The sequence below is a fragment of the Mesoplodon densirostris genome, chromosome 2 (genome assembly GCF_025265405.1).
Source record: "Mesoplodon densirostris isolate mMesDen1 chromosome 2, mMesDen1 primary haplotype, whole genome shotgun sequence".
NCBI lineage: Eukaryota > Metazoa > Chordata > Mammalia > Artiodactyla > Ziphiidae > Mesoplodon > Mesoplodon densirostris.
This window is the reverse complement of record NC_082662.1, coordinates 182,062,488-182,088,995: the sequence shown is the minus strand read 5'-3', so window position 1 is coordinate 182,088,995 and position 26,508 is coordinate 182,062,488. Positions and strand designations below refer to the sequence as shown.

At 35.2% G+C, this 26,508-nt stretch overlaps 1 protein-coding gene across 2 annotated transcripts in view; it reads left to right on the top strand.

Moving 5' to 3' along the window:
• BRINP3 (BMP/retinoic acid inducible neural specific 3) overlaps nt 1-26,508 on the top strand; it is a 404,334-nt gene that overhangs the window by 237,797 nt on the left and 140,029 nt on the right. For both annotated transcript variants that reach the window (XM_060088666.1, XM_060088667.1), the window contains one exon: nt 15,662-15,767. In XM_060088666.1, the coding sequence (XP_059944649.1) occupies nt 15,662-15,767 (106 nt within the window). The remainder of the gene's footprint in view (nt 1-15,661; nt 15,768-26,508) is intronic.

Genomic DNA, 26,508 nt, shown 5'->3' with positions numbered 1-26,508 from the left:
GGGGTGGGATAGGGAGGGTGGGAGGGAGACGCAAAAGGGAGGGGATATGGGAACATATGTATATGTATAACTGATTAAATTTGTTAAATAAAAAAAAAGAATATCAATAGAAGGCAAAATGTGAATGGATTGGATTTTGCCATTAAAACAGACAAGCAAACAGACAAAACAACAGACTATAAAAAAGAAAGAGGAAATCAATGTAATGTGATTAAGAATGTCAAAGCCTTCTTCTCATGTAGCAAGAGGTAATGCAGATCTTCCACTGAAAATAGCTAAGAAAGATGGATAAAACATTTTGTTTAAAAAACACATTTTTTTCTATGAATCCATATGTTGACATGAAAGGAATTATGAAACAGGAGTGAAACAAGAAACCATTCAAAGAAGGGACACTAAACTAGGCTTTTTGCCTTGATAGCATTTGCTGAATTGGATGGATTTGAACCTTCCAAGGTTTAGTCTCATTGGGCACAAGGTACAAGTGACAATATTGACTCTATGGAGTATCTTTGAAGGATGGTTGAACTAATGGAAACAAGTTTTTAATATAAAGATATTAACATATATGTGTTAATCTCTCAAAAGTGTATACATATAATTATATTTCAATTAATATTGTGTAGAGGAGATCAGTGAGAGGCAAAAAAAGGCTGTAATAAAAAAAAAAAAAAGAAAAACCAAAGGGATATCCTTTTTCCCCTCCCTCTACCACCCACCACCATTTGAAATAAGGTTAAGAGTTAATCAAAGGGCTTTAGAGATCGTCTTCTTAAATTATCTCCTTTTATATGTGTGACAGCTAAGGCCAATTATTCTGGATGATTTCTTCCAGGAAAAGGAAGAACTAAATTAGGACTAGAACCCAGGTTTCTTTACTGAGAGTGCAAAATTTAGAAATATTGAGGAGGTATAACCTGATTTGATAGATTATCATTCTGTATAATACAGAGGACCAGAAACTATTCACTTCAGTTTTACACTATTAAAGACAGGTAAACAGTAGAATAACTTTAGCATCTTTATGTTGACATTAGGTCTTAAAAGTGTACCATGAGAAATGACTCAGATATTTCTATATAACTCATTTTTTTATTGCTTGATGACTTTAAGTTCAAAATATATAGTTTTCTTTAAAGATTCTGTCAATTAATTTGATCTACATTTTCAGAGATTACACAAATATATAGATTATATATAAATACAGATACAGATATAGATCTCTCTTGAGATATCTTTCCCTTTCTATCTCTCTGTCTCTCTCCCTATCTACCTACCTATCTTTGGAATATCTTTCTTAGAAAATCTTATATATTGAGTACTCATGTATGTCAAGTGCAGTTCTTACATGCAGTTCATCTATCAGGTCCATCAACATGGACAAATACACAATTTCTGATATCTGAGAACTTTACCACCTTGCTAACAGAAACTTGACTAATATGAGAAGTACACAGTGAAGTCTTTAGGTTTTTTTTTGATAACAAAAACCTGGATTTGTATAGAAATTAACTAGTTCATTATATGTAATATATGTACTATGTATAATATATAATACAATATAATATATATAAAATTTATTTTTTCCCAAGATAATTCAGGAAAGGTATTTTTCTTTATCTATGGGGAGGCTGTTGTGGAATCTCAGCAACTTCTTACTTTTAGCTACGCAACTAAGAGGTGACAAACCTAGAAATAGAAATTAATTCCCATCTGTACTTTTGAGGTTTTTTTCCCTTTCTGGTAACCTAATTGCTTCATCCTCTATGCTTGAAAATTTAGCATAACTATAGGATTAAGCATAATCCTGATACTTGTAATTTGAAATATATCACTTTAAAAAATTTGAGTGTTATTTTTCAATAACCTAAACTATATTATGTCAGAAAACTTAAAGACAAGTAGAGAAGACTCCTGAGTAATCAGTCAAAAGAGTTTTCCATTCCTAAACCCCATATCTTTAGGATATGGCGTCTTCCATATTTTCACATAGAAACTATTCAGGAACAAATCTGCCCAGCTTGCTTATCTGACTTTCTTACTGATAATAGATTAGTAATAGACTTTCAGGAGACAAAAATGGCTGCTAGTGGGAGACACAATGGTTGTATCAATAAGGGAAATTAAATTATAGTAAAGTAGGGGGAGCAGGCAACCAACCTAAACAGCTGAAATAACACCTCAACATAATACAGCTGAAGTAGCAGCTCAGATGTTTTCATCAGGCCTCATATAATACACGGGCAAATACTCATACACTCAATATGTTAGCAAGTAAAGACTACTTGTTTTCCAACTGAGCCAAGGAAAGATGAAATTATAATTTGTTTTAAAATGCAGATTATTTTCTAATTTTGAAAATCTTCCATAGAGAATAATTAAAACAAAAGCTTTTTTACAAAAAAATTAAATGAGCCAAGGTTGAGTTGCTTAGAGTAAATCGCTTCTTTAAAAAATTTTTCCTAACAATGTTAAATGAATGAGATATGAATCAATAAGTGTTTTCTTTGTAATTGTTCATAGATACAAAATCAAAATTGTATACCCACTGAAGAATCATTTTCTCCTTTAGGATGATGAACATGGAGGGTTTTAGTGTTTAGTGTGGCTGAAAATCACCTGGTTGTATGTCTAAAGAGAACCTCCAGAGATTCAAAGTTCATGTACCTGGTGCTTTATAACCACAGGGGACTCCAGTGCACGTGGTTTCTGGGGCTCACTGAAATGCTTATTGCCGGCAAGTCTCCATGAAGTCCCAGAGGTGGCATGGAGGTCCAGAAGTCCCTTTGGCACCCTGTTTTCTGAAGGAAATAGTCAGAAAGAAATAATATAATGGAGATAGGATTTGGGCAAGAGTAATAGAAAAGGAAAATAAAGATTTCAGTGAGAGTGCACATTGGCTTTTTATTATTTTACTCCTAAATTTATTCCAGGAAATATACAAACACATACTTGAAAAATGAAACTTTGTCCTTGCCACTTTTGTTATGCTTCCATTATTTTTTTATGATAAAGAATTATCTTAATTATAATCCTCATTCTATGTTTCAACTAAAAAAAAAGTGGACGGAGAACAGCACTGAAGAATATGATTTTGATATTGCTGACATACTTGGCCAATTTATTGCTTTTTTCTGGCTCTTAGAATTTTAATAACGCATATGTAATTTATGTAGACTATAAGATTCTGCCTTCTCTTACAGTTTTTCAATTCGTTTGAAGTTATCTTAGTGCTGACTTTTAGTGATAATCAGTTGCTAAAGAATTTGAATTTGCCCCAACTGTTTTGTGTGTGAGCAGAGCCAATTTAATTTTTGAAAAAAAAAAGGAAAGAAAGAAAGAAAGAAGAAAAAAGAAAGAAAGGAAAGAAGAAAGAAAAGAGTGACAGCAGAACCATTTCTGTAATGGCCAGTTGAAACAAGAAATCCAATTCTGTCTCTTTAATTATGCCTCAGTCTGTTGAGTTTTAGTGTGGTACACTTATCAGTTCTCTGGGTGCTTGTTTAATTGGGTGACAAATGGAAGAATATGACACTCTCGTTATGAAAGTTTAGCCAGTCTGTGCACAGGTATTAGTTGTCCTATTATAATAAGATAACTGAAGTCAGAAGCTTTTGATATGCTTAAGGAATTCAGAAATATTCAATACTGCTGAAACTTCAAAAGACTATAATAAAAAGTTTTCCATTTCTAATCAGAAGCAATAAGAAATGTTTTAATAAGTAGTTCAGAACAGTCATATTAAACGTGGAATTTCAGAGGAGTCATGCAGCAATTTTAGCGAAAAGTATTTTTTTGAAATAAAATACTGGAAGCTGTGGGAAATGTTACGCTACTCTACTGACTCCTAAATTACAGGAGAAAATTAAAAATAATAATGACGAAATAGTTTTATTAAATTTACGACACAACATAAGCCTATTCTAACCAGGTGCCCTGCTTCAGCATCTTAGTATGGCAGAGCATTTTGCAGTTGGCATTTTGACAGTGACATATTGTCCCGGGCTGTGCTTTATATGTCCTACCAGCCATGATAGAGTGGCAGCACCCTTGATTCACCTGCCATCGTCCTCTAATATGGTGATGGGTGCTTTTCCCCCAGCACTTGTCATTTGCATCTGCATATTTTTAGCTACTCTGTCAAAAGGAAGCAAAGGAAATAAGTCAATTGGTTAGTGTTTATATCATCTGCAGCATCAGCTCACAGTTAACTGCTTGACTGAGACTCCAGGTGAGTACCAATTGGGCAGATTGGATAGATTTAGAAATATACTGATAACATAATTTATATAACAGGATTAATGAAGTAAGTGGCTCTGTTTAGTGTTACCCTTTGCTCACTCGTCCTGGCAGCAGGTTTTTGTTTGTGAACTTAATGGCATTTGCTCAGTTGTAGGTTAGAGTCTATAAAATCCTTGGTATATTCAGCCTAACTGCTTCTTTGCTTACTTCATCAAAGAAGAGAGAAAACACATCAAGATAGAGGAATGGCTTGGAGTGGTTGGATCAAAAGGTACAGAAATTATTTGGGAAATGAATACGAAAAACCAGAGGAAACAGCCATGCATGTTCTTTTGCAGTTAGAGATTACTTTCTCCAAGGGAGTGGCAATAGGGGCTGAAGAATCTCCTAATCCCATTTCTTCAGTGATGTTGTTATATTCAATGTAGCATTTCATGTAACTCCTAGTTTTGTATTTTCACTTGTATAGGATAGCTGGCAACATCATTGTTGTAAATGATTACAAAACACTATTAGTTTTATATCATGATTTACACGAACTCCAAAAAAATTGTACTTGTATTCTGAAATTGCCATTGCGTTTTAAAATTCGTGATAATTTTAAGTAGCTTTAACAACTAAAAGGCAATGAAATTGCAAGTCATAGAATAAACAATAAAGAAAGTAAAATCATTCTTAATGTTTTACCTCTTCTGTTTCTTTCATTTCTAAAACAAATGTAATGAATGCTATTTGAGATTACATCTATTTTTTATGTGAAGCAACAGAAAAAAACCTCTGGCTCCTGAGTTCCCTAAAGTGTAATTTCTCAGGTCCGGGGGAAGTGGCATTCAGGCTCACAGTAGCATTAACACGTGCAGTGGTGGCCTAATAACTCTTGCCAGAATGCAGATGGCATGCCACAGCCCTGAACCGGGTTGCAATCTGTGTTTGTTGTTTGTAACTGCCCTGTGGTGGTGAAGCTTTATTTTTTTCACATTAATATTGAATACATTGAAAACTTTTAGCCAATTATAGTGTAATGACAATATCTCTTTAGACTTCATATAATGAGGTACAAGGTTACCATTTATGTAACATGGTCAGTTATAGCTATCACAAATGCAGCTTTTTAAAAAATGTCAGTTTTATAAATATATATATATATATGTAGTTAGAAATCTAATAGCAGACTGGAAGGACCTGAACCTGAAGTTTGTGCAGGTTTATTGGGACTATTACCTGATGGGTGACCAGTGCTTCCTGAGGGACATGTAGCCTGTGTGTCTGGCTGTGATGGAGTCTGAAATGAAGTTTGACAAGGACCAAGATGGACTCATTGAGAATGGAGGCTTTGCAGACCAAACCTTTGATGGATGGGTCACCACAGACCCCAGTGCTTACTTTGGAGGACTGTGGCTGGCAGCTGTGGATGTGATGGTCAAGATGGCTGCTCTGTGTGGGGCACAGGAGGTCCAGGATAAATTTTCTTCCATCCTTAGCTGGGGCCAGGAGGCCTATGAGAGACTGCTGTGGAGTAGCCACTATTACAACTATACAGTGCTCAGCCTCAGTCCTATAGCATCATGTCTGACCAGTGTGCTGGCCAGTGGTTCCTTAGGGCCAGTGGCCTAGGAGAAGGAGACAGTGAGGTATTTCCTACCCCACATGTGGTCCGTGCTCTCCAAACTATCTTTGAGTTCAATGTCCAGGCCTTTGCAGGAGGGGCCACGAGAGCTCTGAATGGAATGCAGCCCATGGGGTTCCTGATAGATCCAGTGTTCAGTCTGATGAAGTCTGTGTGGGTGTGGGCTACGGGCTGGCAGCCACCATGATCCAAGAGGGCCTGACTTGGAAAGGCTTCCAGACGGCTGAAGGCTGCTACCGTACTGTGGGGGAACGCCTGGGCCTGGCCTTCCAGACCCCGGAGGCGTACTGCCAGCAGTGGGCGTTCTGCTCACTGGCCTACATGCGGCCACTGAGAATCTGGGTCACGCAGCTGGCCCTGCAGCAGCAGCAGCATAAAAAGGCCTCTGGGCCAATAGCCAGACAGGACACAGGACTAAGCACCAGGCCAAAATTTGGACCAAAGGAAGCCATGGCAAACCCAAGCCCAGAGTGAACGGTGGGAGAAGACAGCAACAGCCCAGCCTTCAGCCTGGCCCTTCCTCCTCCACACCTGCCCCCAGTCTCCCGCAGTGCTGAGCCACCAGGACAATCAGGCCCTCCCTTCTCCCCGCCCAACTGCACCAGTGAGGAGGGGTGGAGGGTGACCCCTGCATCAGAATCACTTCCTTCTTTCTTTCTTCACCCCATCCCCTCACTGCATGAAGTGTTCTAGGAGGTCAGTTGATTCTCCTGGGCCCATTCATGGGGGTGACAGACATACATGGGTACAAATAAAAGACCCAGAAAACCAAAAAAAAAAAAAAAAGAAATCTAATGAAATCTTTTTCTTTTTTTTGCTATAGAGTTTTCTTAAAATTGCTGTGATCTTAAGCTTTGTGTTATTTAAAAAATAAATCAAAATAACGTCTGTAAGGGTGAGCATATAGATTCGACCTCTCCAAGACCAATCAGGCGCCACACATTTAAATTCCATGATAACCATGGTTTAAGCATAAAGGAGTCCTGATGTTATTTGGACTTCTTCTGACTAAACTGTGTCCAGTTCACCTTATTCCATATGACACTGAATAGACACTTTAAGAACCTGAGAAAACTCTTTTCTAGCTTCCTGTGCAATTTTGTATTTTAACGTGCGCTCAGAGGGCACACACAGTCTTTCTCTACAGGTTTACCTGTGGGTGATTGTGGGTCATGTACATGTGTGTTATTTTGATAGAGGATAATTTGTAGGGCATGAGAAAATAGGTCAATCATTGTAGACATGCCTGGACTCACAGTAGCTAGTATAAGTGGAAATTGCACTGAAGCAATTGCTCTCCAAGAAGACATACTCTGTTTTCTCCCTAAATTAAATGTGTGCCATGTGTTCTGTATTACTCTCCTCAAAACTTAATAGTTTATTTTACATATTATATTTTATCTACATTGTTTCTCATTCCTTATATTTTATAATTTATATACATAATTTAATATAGTTTATAATTATACTTTTTATCCTCACATTTAAAGTATCACTGTTCTTCCCTAGAACAAACTCTAGATAGCTTTTAAGAATACAATTCTTCAGCTATACTTCAATTTTTTTAAATGTCAAAAAAACCCCACAATCCTATAAATCTATGATTCTAATAGTTGAAAGTGTGTTATCTATTGAAACTAAGGGGAATTGAATTAGGGGAAATAATTTTCAATATAAAGTCATTTGCATAGATAAATAATTCAACAATGGTACTGCTCCTTTACATTGAATTTATTTTTGTTTCATGTTTGTGATTTTCATGGAAAGATATGAGTCGTCTGAGCACTGATTGTATCTCATGTACTATTTTAAACTTCCATTAAATTGTTGGAGCAGGTTCAAGAAACATTGACAGTGTCAAATATGTTTTAAATCATGATATTAATTGTGAATAATGTACTGTCATGTGTATTATTGTGTGGAGATGCAAGGAAATTTAGCATTGATATACTTTTGTATTTTTCACTTGAGAACATACATTTTACATGCACTTTTCTTGCACTTTTCCCAAAAAACTGTTATAGGTAGTAAAATAATTTAAAAAATTAAGGAAGTCTTTGCTACTGATATATTCATTCCAATATGAATATTTTTATATGCTTCTTATAGTTAACAATGTGTTTGAAAATTCATTTCTAATTAAATATTAAGGCCAAGAAATATTGCAGCAGGATAAAGAAATATAACTATATTGAACTGAAGTTTGATGTTAAGTGCTTAGTAAAATTTTGAAATAAAAATTAATGACTGGCAGAAGAAAAAAATGGTAAAATATCTTTTAACTCAATATTCACCTTTGAAAGAAACATGTTATATATGTATTTAATTTCTAATTATATACAATTTATAATTATCATATGTAATATCAATACCATATGATATAGTTATCATATATACTTAACTATAGTTTATATATTATAATATCTAAAATTTATATAGTTGCATACATAAAATTATATGTTTAAGTATTATATCATATGATATAATTATCACATATAATCAATTATAACATATACTATATATATATAAATTTATATATACAAAATTGCATTTTTTTTGGTATCAGCATGTTCTAAAACTTTTTGTTAGTTTGATAGATTTAACCATATGCAATGGTAAAAGATCCTATATGTGTAGGAACAGAACAAGCATAGTGTTTTATGACATAGTAGAAACTAATCAACACTTGTATTTTCCTTTTCAGACGTCTGGGCTAGAGTAATTTAAGAATATGTGGGAAGTTATATTTCAAAGCATTAATAAATTAATACTTAGAATAAAAGCTAACTCATTTGGCTTCCCATCAAAGTTATATTGACTGCACATTCATAGCAATATTTATTGTTCATGAGAATGACCAAGATACTACACCATTCTGATTGACTTGTACCTCAATCCAGACTAATTAAATTGTGCTTTGTTGTAACTTTATTGGTAGAGAGAGTGAAAGAGAGAGACAGAATGAGTAAGATCGATTAAGACAAGCAAAGTTTCAAAAACGTTAAGTCTAGAGCTTGGAAAGCCAATATGATATTTGGAATGGGTATATGATTTATAAGTCAGGAGGTTCAAGACCAGTTGCAGCTCTCATTTCACTTATGTGATAGGGAGATGGTAAAACTTCCCTAGGTTCCAGATACCTCATTTGTGTAATGAGATGGTGAGGCTAGATGATTTCTAAGACTCCCGATAGCTCTATAATTTATATATGCTAGCACTGCTCCATTTTCTTCAACAGGTTTTCAAAAATGTTAAAGTATTTTTAAATAAAGACTTCTAACTAAAAGGTAAATATTTATCCACCAACTTGGTTCACAATTATTGAATTTCTACCACGTGCCAGGTACTGTGTTTAACTACGAATAGGGAGTTTACAGTTAAATAAGTAAAAAAAAAAAAAAGGAAGCAGATGATTGTAATTTTATAATTGCCATATTGAAACAAAGAAAATTTTGTGATAAGAAAAAGGAGTAAGATATTAAAATATCTTGAGGGTTTCAGTCTCCTGATTCTTAGTATATTTACTCTCTCAAATAACGTTCTACTCTTGGGAAATAGTGCTTTTAATTTTGTTTAAAACATCGTTGCTTTCAGAAGTCTTTCCAAATAGACCCATGGTGTCTTTTTCTGATACTGTTGTCATTATTAGGGTTTCTGTTTTGAGTATTAATTATAGAAATTCAGTAAACTCTTATCTTTTTAATATCAAACAATGATTTATTTGCAAAGGATTTCAAAACTTTTAACCAAAGTAAACCTAAAAATTAATTCCCATTAGGAAAAATGGAATATTTAATTAGTTTACTTATATAATCATAATTTTATTGTTTTACCTATAGATGAGATTATTAGGAAAGGGCTATTTTCTTTTTATCAGAGATAAGTATATATTTTGGAATTATGAGTAACTACAAAATAAAAATGAATGATTAATCTATAAGTTAGTGCCTAATATATAGAATTGATTTATCATGTGCATATCTGCAATTATAGAATAGGCATAATTGTGGCCTTGAAAAAAAGATAAAATAAATACGATATTTTAAGATTTTAAGGTTAAAAAGGGATTTGATTTGATTAAGTAAGCTATTATGTTAATAATCTAAAAATAAGTCATTTGTTTTTCACAATCACTCAGTGTCAGATTTTAGCACATTTTTTTTTACAAAATCACATTATAATAATAATTTGAAAGGATACATGTGCAAAGATCCAAGCTAGTATTGTAGTATAAATAGATGACTGATGGATAGATAGATGACAGACAGATATATAAATTGATAGGTAGATAGATAGATACATAGATATCCATACAGATGTAGATGTAGACGACATGGTACCTGCCCTGATGTAATTCATGAAGAGAATAATATTAACCAACTTTTATTGGTAAATGTTTTACTGATATATAACATATATACAGAAAAGTGCACAATCATAGTATTGAGATTGGAACACATTTGAGCTTCCATCATCTATATAAAACACAGAACATTACCAGAATTCAAGAAGTCCCCCTATATCCTCTACTATAACTTCTATTCACAAAGTGTTAACCACCATCCTGGCTTGTAACATCATAAATTATTTTTTTCTGACTTTGAACTTCATATTGGAGGAAGCATAATATATGTGGCTTATTTCACTTAACATTATATTTGTGAGATTCATTCAAATTATTCTGTGCCATTGACTTTAATTTATTCTTTTTGTGGTACAGTATTCAAATCCTCAATTTACTTATACATTGAATTATTGATTAACATTTTGATTTTTTTTCTGTTAAGGATTACTGAGAATGGTGTTGCTATGAACCTATTTGCATGTGTCTTTAGGTTACACACATGTTCATATTTTTGTTGGCTGTAGGTCGGGCTCATAAGATTTGCCTCCATCTGCTTATGTAGATAGTTTCAAAGAATTTTCTAAAATGTAAGTGGTGGTACTAATTTACACTCCCAGCTGCAGTGTATGAGAATTACACTTCTTCTGCATTATTATCAGCACTTGGCATATTCTATCATTATACTATTTTAAGACATTTGGGAATGGATAATGCTACCTCATTGTTCTTTTAAATTCCCTGATAAGGAAATTGCAGAGCTTCGTGATCATTAGATGCTAATGTTGTCTGTTTGTCAAGTGTTTTTTTAAGTATTGCTGTTGCCATCTTACAGTTGGTTTACAACAGTAAGTTGTAAGTAAGGTTTACTTACATTTCTGCCTGTTGGACCTGTCCATTTCTAATAGAAGGGTGTTGAAATTTTCAACTAAGCTATTGGATTCATCCATTTCTTTTTACAATTCTATTAATTTTTGCCTCATATAGTTTGATGCACTGTTGTTAGGCACATACATATTAAGTATTATTATATCTTCTTGGAGAGTTGACATTTTCATCATTATGTGATGTCCTTCTTTATTCCTTGTTACTTTACTAGCTTCAAAGTCTGCTCTGTCTGTAATTAAGATAGTTATGTAATTATACTCTTACTTTCTTTTGATTAGTGTTAGAATCGTATATTTTTCTCCATTTATTTACTTTTACTCTATATGTAGATTTAAAGTGGGTTCCTTGTGGACAGTCTATAGCTTGGCCTTGTTTTTTGCTCCGTTCTGACAATTTCTGTCTTTTAATTGATGTGTGGATGTTGCAAGTGATTATTGATATAGCTGCATTAATATCTCCCATATTCATTAATGTTTTCTATTTGTTGCCCTTGTTCTTTGTTCCTTCTTTTTGTCCTCCACTCTTTGTCTGCCTTCTGTAGTTTTAATTGAGCATTTTATATCATTCCATTTTCTCTCCTTCTGAAGCATATTGGTTATAATTCTTTTTTTTCATTTACTATACTTTTAATATCCTTTCTGAATTTTAACAATATATTTAAACACAGTTCACATAAGTGGTCAATTAGAGAAGAGCACATTTGTTACATTTTGAATACAAATTTGTGCTAAATACATTTTGAAAAGTTTTGAATTTACATTCCACAGCTGGCCTAGCCATGTCTTCCATTTCTGTACATTCCACTCCCCTTTTCAATTTCCCAGCCCCTGTAGAACATTAATTTTCCTCATAATATTCAGATAAAACCACAAATCAATGTAACACCTCAGAAAGAACATCATTTTTATATCCTAAAAACAGTGTTCCCTGTTTCAACATCTTCTCACTAAGAGATAAGTGAAGAAAAATGTTTTTTCTCATTCTATATGTCATTTATCAAAACACTGAATGCTATCAGTACTGGGTTATTGTCAGTCTTAATCATTTTTTTAGAGTTCTTTTTTAAATTAATCAATTATTTATTTATTATTTTTGGCTGCATCGGGTCTTGCTTGCTGTGTGCAGGCTTTCTCTAGTTGCGGCGAGCGGGGGCTACTCTTCGTTGCCGTGGTGGGCTTCTCATTGCAGTGGCTTCTCATTGCAGAGCACGGGTTCTAGGCACATGGGCTTCAGTAGTTGTGGCTCGTGGGCTCCAGAGCGCAGGCTCAGTAGTTGTGACTCATGGGCTTAGCTGCTCCGTGGCATGTGGGATCTTCCCGGACCAGGGCTTGAACCTGTGTCCCCTGCATTGGCAGGCGGATTCCCAACCACTGCACCACCAGGGAAGCCCTTAATCATTTTTAAGTTTAGCTATTTAATAACTCTTCCTTTGTTACATTATATATGGAGACCCCAAAATCAGATGTTAATCTGTCAGCTGATGAACAAAAGTTCAAGCTCTTTGTGGCACAATGACATAATTCATTTTTTGGTAGAGTTAAAATCTCTATAGAACTTATTTGTACAATAAGTTAGTTTTTATTACTTTCTTTTCATTTTATTCCTTTCACTAGTAATGAACATACAAAGTAAGTATTGACACATTTATTAATGCTGACATGTAAAGTTCTTAAAATATAATACAATTGGAAAAACGGATTTGCATCATTGAATGTGCTAGAGTTTGTGAATTTTTATATTAAATCGGACAATGATCAGTGAAGTCAGCTGTGAATGGTAAAGAGCAAAATTAAGTCATCAGTAGGATATACTATATTTTATTATTGTATGCTGTGAAAGGTAAGGGAATAAAATGATCTATAGCTATAGAGGTAGATAGAGATATTCAAACCTCTAAATTTATAAGACTGTTATTTAAATCTCCTGCATTTATTCTCAAGAACACAGTAGCTGAATATAAGGCACTGTCTGTAATGAGATAAAACAATGCTATTTATCCTCTTTCAACGGTTAAGTGTTCAGGAGATTGCATACCAATTTCTAAGATCTCTTATGTCAATGAGTATGTGCTTTAAGCCACTTTTATTTAGAAAACTTCCTTAAAAATGACAGACATTGGAATTTCTTTACATTAATGTGGTGTGTATACATTTGTGTGTGTTGGGGAAAATAGTTAAGCTACTTGATAGGACAAGATGAAGATTTAAATGATCTTAAATTCTAAATATTTCCTTTGGTGCCTTAATCTTCCTTTTACTCATTTGTGATTAATCATTTATATTTAATATTAACCATACACACGTATACATGCACATGCATGTATGTGACACATATCAACATCAGAAATTATTTTCCTGAACAAAATAAGGGATATTCTGTGTCACCACTGGAAAACAGCATTAGAGGACTACACAGTCAGTGTGGTGTTAGAGTAAATCACATTCCCAATTGTTGCTGTGTGCTCATAGCCAATCTCGGTTATTCTAATGGACTCAATGTTTAGAAAATATGGTAGAATTGTCATGATACAATTATGCATTCCCTCCATGCATCTGAGCTAAAGTGTCCATCGCCCTATCTTTGATTATCACCTATAAGTTTTTGATTCCTAAAATAGTAATCCCATCTTCGAGGTAACTTCTAAGAAATATATCTACATCGTCACTTCTTCTACGGGATGTTTCCAACTAAGAGTGTTATTCAACTCAGAGTCAAAATAATCAAAACCAGGCTTCCTTACATTCTCTTCACAGTGGAGCTTCTTTGCTCCATATCTTAATGTTATCACTTATGCCAGAAACTTCTGTTGCATTTCCCTCCTTCCATCATGTACATTTTCAATGTTTCATAATCTTGCCCATTCTAATTGTTTTTCAAAATCCATCTTCTTCAGATAAATCATATTGCCACTGCTGCATTCAGGCCTTCATCATCTTGATAATGGCCTTAACATCTTCCTTGGTTTGGTTTTCCCCTCACACTCTCTGCTTCTCTTTGTCTTAATATTAATACCTATGGGTTTATACCAGAAAATAATACGTTCTGTGAATACTTCAGTAAACAAATAGGCAATATTCTCTGCACTTGTGGAGCTTGCGTTCTAATAAGAGGTGTTGACCATAATCATGTTAAGTGAGTAAATTATACAGCATGTTAGAAGCTGAAAACCACTGTGGAAAAGATAGAACAATGTAAGGAGCAAAGGAAATAATGGTTGGAAGAGGGAAATGTGGGAAGGTATATTCATTTAAAATAGGTTAGTCCAAGAAGTCCAGAGAGAGAGACATTTGAACAAAAACTTGAAGAAAGTGAACAAGTGAGCTTAGAACCTGGAAGAACATTCCAGGTTCGGGAACAGCAAGTCAAAAATCATGAAGCAGGAGGATAGCTAGCATGTGTTGGGGGAACAGCAAAGAAGCCAGTGTTCTTGGAGTGGAGTAAATAAGGAAAAGTGGAAGAGAGATGAGTTCAGAGAGGTAACAGGGAGCTGGAAAATAGGGCATCTTTTTAGCCATGGAAAAGGGCTCTGGCTTTTACCCTGAGCTAGATGGGAAGCCATTATGTGGCTGTGAACTGCGAAATAAAATGAGCTGAATGATGTTTTGCAAACTATTCTGGTTGTTGTGAATATCTTCTTAAAACACAAAAATGATTACAATACTTCTCTGCTTTAAAATGTTTGGTTTTAAAAAAATATATCCTCAGGACAAATTTCCAGTCTGACATAATTGATTAAATGCCTCCTCATCTCCTGATACCATCCATCCAAGACACCCATGGGAAAAAAATTACTCTGCAATATGTGATTCCATAATTAAGTGCTAAGGTTGGGCCCTGCAAACCATAACTTTGTAGAAATGGTGAAGTAATACAAGTGGGAATCATTAGGGACTACTTTGTGTGGGTGTTTGAACATGAGGTTGATCTTGAGGATAGAGAAAACCAATTAGTCCAAAAGGAGAAAGGTGGGATAAGGTGAAGGATGTTATATAAACAAAGGCATAGAATTAACAAAGTCCAGCTGGACAGCAAGATCGCCTGCCTGCTGGGAGAAGTGGGGCAGATGGAAGCCAAGCAGAAGAGTTTAGACATTGATACCACCATAAAAGAATGGGAAATTATAGATTTTTAAGTAGAAGAATAAAATAATAATATCAGTCTTTAGACCATAGCCTGGTAAATGGTTTTGGTTTATTGAAGAAAGTTAAACAAACAAAAAACAATTCTCATATGAGTCAGACTTGCTCTCTACCTAAAAGCATGCTCTGTCTTATCTTGGGTAAAATCAGTGAGCTTACATGAAGGATGTTGTTGACCAAAGAGGGCTTCCATTATTTTCTCTGAAGATTGATGACTGGCCAAAGAGAAGGAAATGGAATTGAAGATAAAGGGTGTCATTTGTCTCCTCTGTGCTTAGGTGTACTGTTGGTGTGTATCAGATCCTAGACCTTTTGGTGATGTTTACTGTCAGATGTATAATATCAGTGTGTGACAACTACATTGAATGGAAAGAACACGGTAAAGTCTGGTATATAAAATAAAGTTGGTGTTTTGTTCTTTAGGTAACAGAAACACGGACTGGTCCTCTTGGCTGCAGTAACTATGACAACCTAGATTCTGTCAGTTCTGTTCTGGTTCAGAGTCCTGAGAATAAGATTCAGTTGCAAGGTATGTAGGTAAAATTTCATTAATTCTCTATGAGCCTGCATGACAGTTATCCAGTTGTGATTTCTTTCTTCTCTCTTCCTTCCTTCCTCCCTCGCTCCCTCCCTCCCTCTCTCTCTGTTTGTTTCTTTCTTTCAAGCTGTATGTGCAGTACTAGGCTTTTAGAGTTCTCTTAAAAGGCTAATCTCCTAATTTTTGACTGCTAAGGACATTCTAGACCAGATGAAGGGAATGTCAAAATTCACTTTACTTCTTAAAATAAGTAATCAATAATAATTTAAAATGTATTGTGATAATATTTTTTTCCATACAGTAATCATTGTCTCAGTAAGTAGCAGTTTTTCCATAGGTCTCCCTGAGCTTTGACTTCTTCCTTATAGATTCTGATAAAAATCGTAACCATATTTATGCATACTGTGATGTGAACGTTTGACATTTTAAATATAACCTAATATGATAATTAAGGCTTCATTTCTCTTCTGACAAACAGAAATATACTTAAGAATATATTAACAAAATACTTATACTTGCATTATTTCATTTATAAAGATACATTATGTGATAAAGGTAATTTATCATCTTCTTTCTGTTACTGTATTTTGTGAGATAATTCAATAGAGGACTTTTTAAAATAATAATTTTAACAAATACATATTATCTTAACTGGTTATAAGGATGTGTATATCACTCATTCATACAGGCAGGAAAAGGTTATGAATCCACATGTTAAAACACATACTAGTTGAATAAGTTCAGAAATGTCTTTGTGATGACAGATCATCTAAATTAAGTTGACTGATCAAAGGGGTAGTTTTGAGTTGTTCTTTCTAGTCTACCTTTTTTAATTGCAGAAGTTAGATCTGTATTTACATTATTCAGTTTTACATAAAAATGCTTAAAAGTTTCAGAAATTATGCCATTTTTCCTCAAATTTTCCATCTAAAAAAATGTAATGGCATCAGGTTATTTAAATTTACCCTAAATAATAAATGAATTTCATTCATTTTTAAATTGTATAAAAATCACAAAGAAAGCACTTAATAGTTTTAGACTTTAAATGCTATCCAATTTATCATTGTCAATTTTAGATTTACAGTTACTGAAGTATTTTCTCTAATTTAAATAGAAACCTAATCTATCAATATTACTTGTAATTCTCTACTAGTCACTCCTTTTTAAATGTATGTATTAACTTTCCATCAGAGTATTAACTTTAATAGAAAAAGACAAAGAATGTTTATATCAAATATGTTTATTTCAATTGATTTATTATTAAATTTTATTTATTAACACTATTTATTGATTTTTACTCTTTGTGAATCACTATGTTCAGTTTTTAAAATATTATATTATAAACACAAAACTTCAGCCTCCAGTCTTCTTTCAAGAAAAATTAACACAAGAAATAAATGAATCAATACTCCTTATATAACTACTATTTCTACTCTCCTCAATTTTTGTAAGGTAGAAACCTGCATCTCTCACCTTTTTTATTTGCTAGGCCTATATTTTCACTTGTCTATTGCAACTATATTTGTACCCCAATGAACAAAGATCCTTCCAAACATAACATTAGGAAATCAATATTGAGACCCTCAATTTCCCTGTACTCTTTCTTAAATTTCATCTGTACTTATAGTACAAGTATCAGGTTGATTCACCTTTCAATCTGCCTTTAATAGTAGCTCTTCTCCACTTTGAAAAAGAGTGCAAAGCATTCACAAATTCTGGAATAAACTTACCATGATACATTTCTTTAAAGGGTATAAAAAACTCTGGATCACTATTTGGGGCAATTGGAAAAACTTGTGTCTCTGAAGAATCTTTTATTAAGGTACCACCAGAGGTCTTTGTGTCTTTCATAGTTAGTTAGTTATATAGTTGTATAGTAAATTGGTTGGTTTTATGGATAGATGGATATAGACATAGATGACATATTGTGTGTGTGTGTGTGTGTGTATATATATATATATATATATATATATATATATATATATATATATATATATATATATATACAGAGAGAGAGAAAGAAAGAGAGAGAGAAAGAGTTAGTGTCTCCTGTTTTGTTTGTAAGCACAAGGTGAAGCATTAGAATCAGTGTTTGACCCATTTGGAGATCTTCTGAATTCAGCTCTATTACTGAGAGGAATCTAGAATTATAAGAGTTTTTCAGTATTGACCTTCTTCTTCGAAACCTCTACTCTTGTAGAAGAAGAAGAATTACTCCTGAAGTAGAATTTTATCAGAGCAAGGAAAGCATCAATAAGAATTACTGAAGCTACAGCATTAGGCAACAAAGTCAGAAAGAATTCCATGACTTAACATCGGAATTGACATTAATAAATGAGATGTCAGAGAGATGCATTACACATTAACACACTGATTTTGACTGAAAACAAATGAAATGAAATGTTTTCTGGCAGTGAGTAAGCTGGATTTACCTGCTTGTCTGTCTGGCTTTGCCAATTAGGGTACAGAACAGATATTTAAAAAAAAAAAAAACAACTGAAATATCCATATCTACAACTCCAAATTATTAATAAAATATATTTAAAACATATGACAAAAAGTAATTCATAAGAAGTGTGAGCAAATACATATTGAAATTAATGATATTCCAATTTCTTCAACCCCTTATGAATTTAACATATCAAGCAAGGTACATTTGAGTGAAAGGGTAACAGTAGTAATTAAAAGTTACAAAATCTTGGTAGTAACTTTTTAGTAAAATTCCCAGAAAGTGAATGATCCATATGACTAGGTAACAAATACTTTTCCAGATCAGTTAGTTCCTAATGTTTTATTTCATCAAAATTGGCAAAGGATGGCATCATTATCAAATAGAAGATTTAATGTAACTTTTAAAGATGGAACACCATGCAATTATATTTTGCTTGTAATAAAAATCTGATGATATTGCTTAAAAATTTTTTTTCTTTCCTATTGTTTATTGATATGTTGGAACAACTTTTCTCAAAGCTTTACACATATAAAAATTAAAAGAAGGCAAATAATTTATATTGAAATAATTTATATTAATTTATATTTCTAGCAAAAAAAACCCCATAAACTAATTAACAGAGCTCTATCAATTCATTAAATCATGAGTTTTCAAGGAACAGATAATATTTGTTTTTAAAAGTTATTTATCAGGGAGACCTTCAAGATGGCGGAGGAGTAAGATGTGGAGATCAGCTTCCTCCCCACAAATACATCAAAAATACATCTACATGTGGCACAGCTCCTACAGAACAGCTACTGAATGCTGACAGAAGACCTCAGACTTCCCAAAAGGCAAGAAACTCCCCAGAAACCTGGGTAGGGCAAAAGAAAAAAGAAAAAACAGAGACAAAAGAAGAGGGATGGGACCTGCACATCTGGGAGGGAGCTGTGAAGGAGGAAAAGTTTCCACACACTAGGAGCCCCTTCACTGGTAGAGACTGAGGGTGGTGGGGGGAAGCTTCGGAGCCACCAAGGAGAGCACAGCAACAGGGGTGCGGAGGGCAAAGCAGAGAGATTCCCTCACAGAGGATCGGTGCCGACCAGCACTCACCAGCCCGAGAGGCTTGTCTGCTCACCTGCCGGGGCAGGTGGGGACTAAGAGCTGGGGCTCAGGCTTTGGAGGTCAGATCCCAGGGAGAGGACTGGGGTTGGCTGCATGAACACAGCCTGAAGGGGGCTAGTGTGCCACAGCTAGCCGAGAGGAAGTCTGGGAGAAAGTCTGGACCTGCCGGAGAGGCAAGAGACCACTGTTTCTGGGTGCACAAGGAGAAGGGATTCAGAACAATGCCTAAACAAGCTCCAGAGATGGCAGAGCACTGCCTAAGCAAGCTCCAGAGACAAGGGCAAGCCATGGATATCATCTTGGACTCCAGAGGCAGGCACAGACTGTTAGAGCTGCTGCTGCTACCACCAAGAATCCTTTGTGCAAGCACAGGTCACTACCCACCACCCCCTGGGAGCCTGTACAGCACACCACTGCCAGGGTCCCATGATCCAGGCCCAACTCCCTGAGAGAACACACAGCAGGCCTCAGGTCTTTTGCAATATCATATTGGCCTCTGCCGCCGCAGGCACACCCCACATTTCAATTATGACTACTGTACCACTCCCTTTCCCTGGCCTGAGTGAGCAAGAGAGCCCCAATCAGGCCCTGCTTTAACACTCCCCTGTTTGGGTAGGGAACAGATGCCTAAGTGTGGCCTACATGCAGAGGCGTGGCCAAAACCAAAGCTGAACCCCAGGAGCTGTGGGAGCAAAGAAGAGAAAGGGAAATTTCCCTGTGAAACCTCAGGAGCAGCGAATTAAATCCCCACAATTGGCTTGATAAACCCTGCATCTGTGGAATACCTGAATAGACAATGAATGTTCTGAAAATTGAGGGGGTAGACTTTGGGAGCAATTGTAGACTTGGTTTCTGCATTTGATTTGGTTTTGGTTTTATATTTATCTTAGTTTAGTTTTTAGTGCTTGTTTTCATTGGTGGGTTTGTTTATCGGTTTGGTTGCTATCTTCCTTTTTTTTTTTGTTTATTCTCATGAGTGTGTGTGAATGTTTCTTTGTGTAATTTTGCCCGTTTAGTTTTTCTTTTACCATTTGTCTTGGGGTCTGTCTGTTCATTTTTTGTTTTGATTTGTTTTTTTCCTTTTCTCTCGTGCCGAGCAGCTAGCAGGGTCTTGGTGCTCTGGCCAGGTGTCGGGCCGGAGCCACTGAGGTGGGAGAGCCAAGTCCAGGACATTGGACCACCAAAGACCTACCGGCCCCACATAATATTAATTGGTGAGAGTTCTCCCAGAGATCTCCGTCTCAACACTTAAGACCCAGCTCCACCCAACAGCCAGCAAGCTCCAATGCTGGACGCCCCATGTCAAACAATTAGCAAGACAGGAACACAAACCCATGCATTAGCAGAGAGGCAGGCTAAAGTCATACTAAGTTCACAGACACCTCAAAAAATGCACACAGACATGGCCCTGCCCACCAGAGGGACAAGATCCAGACCCCCCTATCAGAACACAGGCACCAGTCCCCTCCACCAGGGAACCTACACAACCCACTGAACCAACCTTACCCACTGGGGGAAGACACCAAAAATAACGGGAACTACAAACTTGCAGACCGTGAAAAGGAGACCCCAAACACAGTAAGATAAGCAAAATGAGAAGACAGAGAAACACACAGCAGATGGAGGAGCAAGGCAGAAACCCACCAGACCAAACAAATGAAGAGGAAATAGACAGTCCGCCTGAAAAAGAATTCAGAGTAATGATACCAAAGGTGATCCAAAATCTTGGAAAAAGAATGGAGGAAATACAAGAAATGTTTAATGGGGAGCTAGAAGAATTAAAGAGCAAACAAACAATGATGAACGCCACAATAAATGAAATTAAAAATACTCTAGAAGGAATCAATAGCAGAGTACCTGAGGCAGAGGAATGGATAAGTGACCTGGAACATAGAATAGTGGAAATAACTGCCACAGAGAAGAAAAGGAAAAAGAAGGAAAAGAATTGATGACAGTCTCAGAGATCTGGGACAATACTAAATGCACCAACATTCGAATTATAGGGGTCCCAGAAGAAGAAGAGGAAAAGAAAGGGTCTGAGAAAATATTCAAAGTGATTATAGTTGAAAACATCCTTAACTTGGAAAAGGAAATAGTCAAGTCCAGGAAGCACAGAGAGTCCCACACAGGAAAAATCCCAGGAGAAACATGCGAAGACACATATTAATCAAACTATCAAAAATTAAATACAAAGAAAAAATATTAAAAGCAGCAAGGGAAAAGCAACAAATAACATACAAGGGAATCCCCATAAGGGTAACAGCTGATATTTCAGCAGAAACTCTGCAGGCCAGAAGGGAGTGGCATGACATATTTAAAGTGATGAAAAGGAAAAACCTACAACCAACATTACTCTACCCAGCAAAGATCTCATTCAGATTCAGTGGAGAAATTAAAACCTTTAGAGACAAGCAAAAATTAAGAGAATTCAGCACCACCAAGCTAGCTTTACAACAAATGCTAAAGGAACTTCTCTAAGTGGGAAACACAAGAGAAGAAAAAGACTTACACAAACAAAGCCAAAACAATTAAGGAAATGGTAATAGGAACATACATATTGATAATAACCTTAAATGTGAATGCATTAAATGCTCCAACCAAAAGACATAGACTGGCTGAATGGATACAAAAACAAGACCCATATATATGGTGTCTACAAGAGACACATTTCAGACCTAATGACACCTAAGACTGAAAGTGAGGGGATGGAAAAAGATATTCCATACCAAGGGAAATCAAAAGAGAGCTAGAGTAACAATACACATATCAGACCAAAGAGACTTTAAAACAAAGACTATTACCAGACAAAAAAGGACACTACATAATGATCAAGGGATCAATCCAAAAAGAAGATATAACAATCGTAAATTTTATGCACCCAACATAGGAGCACCTCAATACATAAGGCAAATGCTAAGAGCCATAAAAAGGGAAATCAACAATAACACAATCATACTAGGGGACTCCAACACCCCAATTTCACCAATGGACAGATCAACCAAAATGGAAATAAATAAGGAAACACAAGCTTTAAATAACACATTAGACCAGATGGACTTAATTGATATTTATGGGACATCCCATCGAAAAACAACAGAATACACTTTCTTCTCAAGTGCTCGTGGGACATTCACTAGGATAGATCATATCTTGGGTTACAAACCTAGCCTCCATAAATTTAAGAAAGTTGAAATCGTACCAAGTACCTTTTCTGACCACAACGCTATGAGACTAGATATCAAATACAGGAAAAAAATCTGTAAAAAATACAAACACACGGAGGCTAAAAAATATGCTACTAAATAACCAAGAGATCACTGAAGAAAGCAAAGAGGAAATCAAAAAATATCTAGAAACAAATGACAATGAAACAACAATGACCCAATACCTATAGGATACAGCAAAAGGACTTCTAAGCAGGAAGTTTATAGCAATATAATCCTACCTCAAGAAACAAGAAAAATGTAAAATAAACAACCAAACCTTACACCTAAAGCAATTAGAGAAAGAAAAACAGAAAAACCCCAAAAAGTTAGCAGAAGGAAAGAAATCATAAAGATCAGATCAGAAATAAATGAAAAAGAAATGAAGGAAACAATAGCAAAGATCAGTAAAATTAAAACCTGGTTGTTTGAGAAGATAAACAAAATTGATAAACCTTTAGCCAGACTCATCAAGAAAAAAAGGGAGAAGACTCAAATCAAAAGAATTAGAAATGAAAAAGGAGAAGTAACAACGGCCACTGCAGAAATACAAAGGATCATGAGAGACTACTGCAAGCCATTATATGCCAATAAACTGGACAACCTGGAAGAAATGGACAATTTCTTAGAAAAGTACAACCTTCCAAGACTGAACCAGAAAGAAATAGAAAATATGAACAGACCAGTCACAAGCACTGAAATTGAAATTGTGATTAAAAATCTTCCAACAAACAAAGCCCCGGACCAGATGGCTTCACAGGCAGATTCTATCAAACATTTAGAGAAGAGCTTCCAAAATATAGCAGAGGGAGAAACACTCCCATACTCCCACACTCCCAAACTCATTCTATGAGACAACCATCACCCTAATACCAAAACCATACAAAGATGTCACAAAAAAAGAAAACTACAGGCCGCTATCACTGATGAGCATAGATGCAATAATCCTGAACAAAATACTAGCAAACAGAATCCAACAGCACATTAAAAGGATCATACAACAGGATCAAGTGGGGTTTATCCCAGGAATGCAAGGATTCTTCCATAAATGCAAATCAATCAATGTGATACACTGTATTAATATATTGAAGGACAAAAAATGTATGATAATCTCAATAGATGCAGAAAAAGCTTTTGACAAAATCCAACACCCACTTATGATAAAAACTCTCTAGAAAGTTGGCATAGAGTGAACCTACCTGAACATAATAAAGGTCGTATAAGACAAACACACAGCCAACATCATTCTCAATGGTGAAAAACTGAAACTATTTCCTCTAAGATCAGGGAGACAAGTGTGCCCACCCTCACCATTGTTATTCTACATAGTTTTGGAAGTTTTAGCCACGGCAATCAGAGAAGAAAAAAAATAAAAGGAATCCAAATTGGAAAAGAAGAAGTAAAACTGCCATGTTTGCAGATGCCATGATACTATACATAGAGAATCCTAAAGATGCTACCGGAAAACTACTAGCGCTAATCAGTGACTGTGGTAGAGTAGCAGGATACAAAATTAATGCACAGAAATCTCTTGCATTCATATACACTAACAACAAAAAATATGGGAGAGAAATTAAGGAAACACTCCAATTTGCTATTTCAACAAAAAAGAATAAAACACCTAGGAATAAACCTACCTAAGGAGACAAAAGAACTGTATGCAGAAAGCTATAAGACACTGATGAAAGAAATTAAAGATGATACAAACAGATGGAAAGATATACCATGTTCCTGGATTGGAAGAATCAATATTGTGAAAATGACTCTAATACCCAAAGCAATCTACAGATTCTGTGAAAATCCCTATCAAGCTATAATTGGCATTTTTCAAAGAACTAGAACAAAAAAATTTACAATTTGTTTGGAAACACAAAAGACCCCAAATAGCCAAAGTAATCTTGAGAATGAAAAACGGAGCTGGAGGAATCAGGCTCCCTGACTTCAGACTATACTACAAAGCTACAGTAATCAACACAGTATGGTACTGGCACAAAAACAGAAATATAGATATCAATGGAACAGGATAGAAAGCCCAGAGATACACCCATGCACATATGGTCACCTTATTTTTGATAAAGGAGGCAAGAACATACAATGGAGAAGACAACCTCTTCACTATGTGGTGATGGGAAACCTGGACATCTACATGGAAAAGAATGAAATTAGAACACTGCCTAACACTATACACACAAACTCAAAATGGATTAAAGACCTAAATGTAAGGCCAGACACTATCAAACTCTTAGAGGAAAACATAGGCAGAACACTCTATGACATAAATCACAGCAAGATCCTTTTTGACCCACCTCCTAGAGAAATGGAAATAAAAACAAAAATAAACAAATGGGACCTAATGAAACTTAAAACCTTTTGCACAGCAAAGGAAACTATAAACAAGACAAAAAGACAGCCGTCAGAATGCGAGAAAATATTTTCTAATGAAGCAACTGACAAAGGATTAATATCCAAACTATGCAAGCAGCTCATGCAGCTCACTATCAAAAAAACAAACAACCCAATCCAAAAATGGCCCGAAGACCTAAATAGACATTTCTCCAAAGAAGATATACAGATTGCCAACAAACGCATGAAAGGATGCTCAACATCACTAATCATTAGAGAAATGCAAATCAAAACCACCATGCTGTATCATCTCACACTGGTCAGAATGGCCATCATGAAAAAATCTACAAACAATAAATGCTGGAAAGGGTGTGGAGAGAAGGGAACACTCTTGCACTGCTGGTGGGAATGTAAATTGATACAGCCACTATGGAGAACAATATGGAGGTTCCTTAAAAAACTAAAAACAGAACTACCATATGACCCAGCAATCCCACTACTGGACACCTACCCTGAGAAACCATAATTCAAAAATAGTCATGTACCACAATGTTCATTGCAGCACTATTTACAGTCTCCAGGACATGGAAGCAACCTAAATGTCCATCAACACACGAATGGATAAAGAAGATGTGGGACATATATACAATGGAATATTACTCCACCATAAAAAGAAATGAAATTGCATTATTTGTCGTGAGGTGGATGGACCTAGAGTCTGTCATAGAGTGAAGTAAGTCAGAGATAGAAAAATAAATACTGTATGCTAACACATATATATGGAATCTAAAAAAGAAAAAAAGGTTCTAATGAACGTAGGGGCAGGACAAGAATGAAGATGCAGATTTAGAGAATGCACTTGAGGACACAGGCGCAGGGAAGGGTAAGATGGGATGAAGTGAGAGAGTAGCATTTACATATATACACTACCAAATATAGAATAGATAGCTAGTGGGAAGCAGTTGCATAGCACAGGGAGATCAGCTCAGTGCTTTGTGACCACCTAGAGGGATAAGATAGGGATGGTGGGAGGGAAGCACAAGAGGGAGGGGATATGGGGACAAAAAATAATAATTTTAAAAAGTTATCAAATCATGTAATACACTTAAATCTATTGAATTGTATATTACCTGTAATTATATATAATAAAAATTCAATCAAAAGTGATTACTTAAAGATTTTCATTATTAGAAAACTATATATTATATAATTTATGCCATAAGATTTTTGTTATTTATAGTTTTCAGGAAAATATATATACATTTCCAGTTATTTATGTTTATAGCAGAGACATGACTGTGACTAAGAAAAGATGTTTACTCTTAAAAATGCTGTATATTAGTACAAATATCTGCAGGGATAGTGGAATGAAATGGTAGCTTCAAGTAGGGAACACACACACACACACACACACACACACACACACTGTTTTCACATTTATTGTTTTTAAAAGATGATATTAGATGCTGAATTGCCAGGATTAGATTCCATTGGTACATATAGATATGTGATGTAGTATTTTTATTTTTAAATATAAATATTCATAATGCAACAGATTACCTACTTTTGGTCTATTTAATGTATTATAAAAATTTTAGATGGCAACTTTATCATGTTCAAGGGAGTCCTT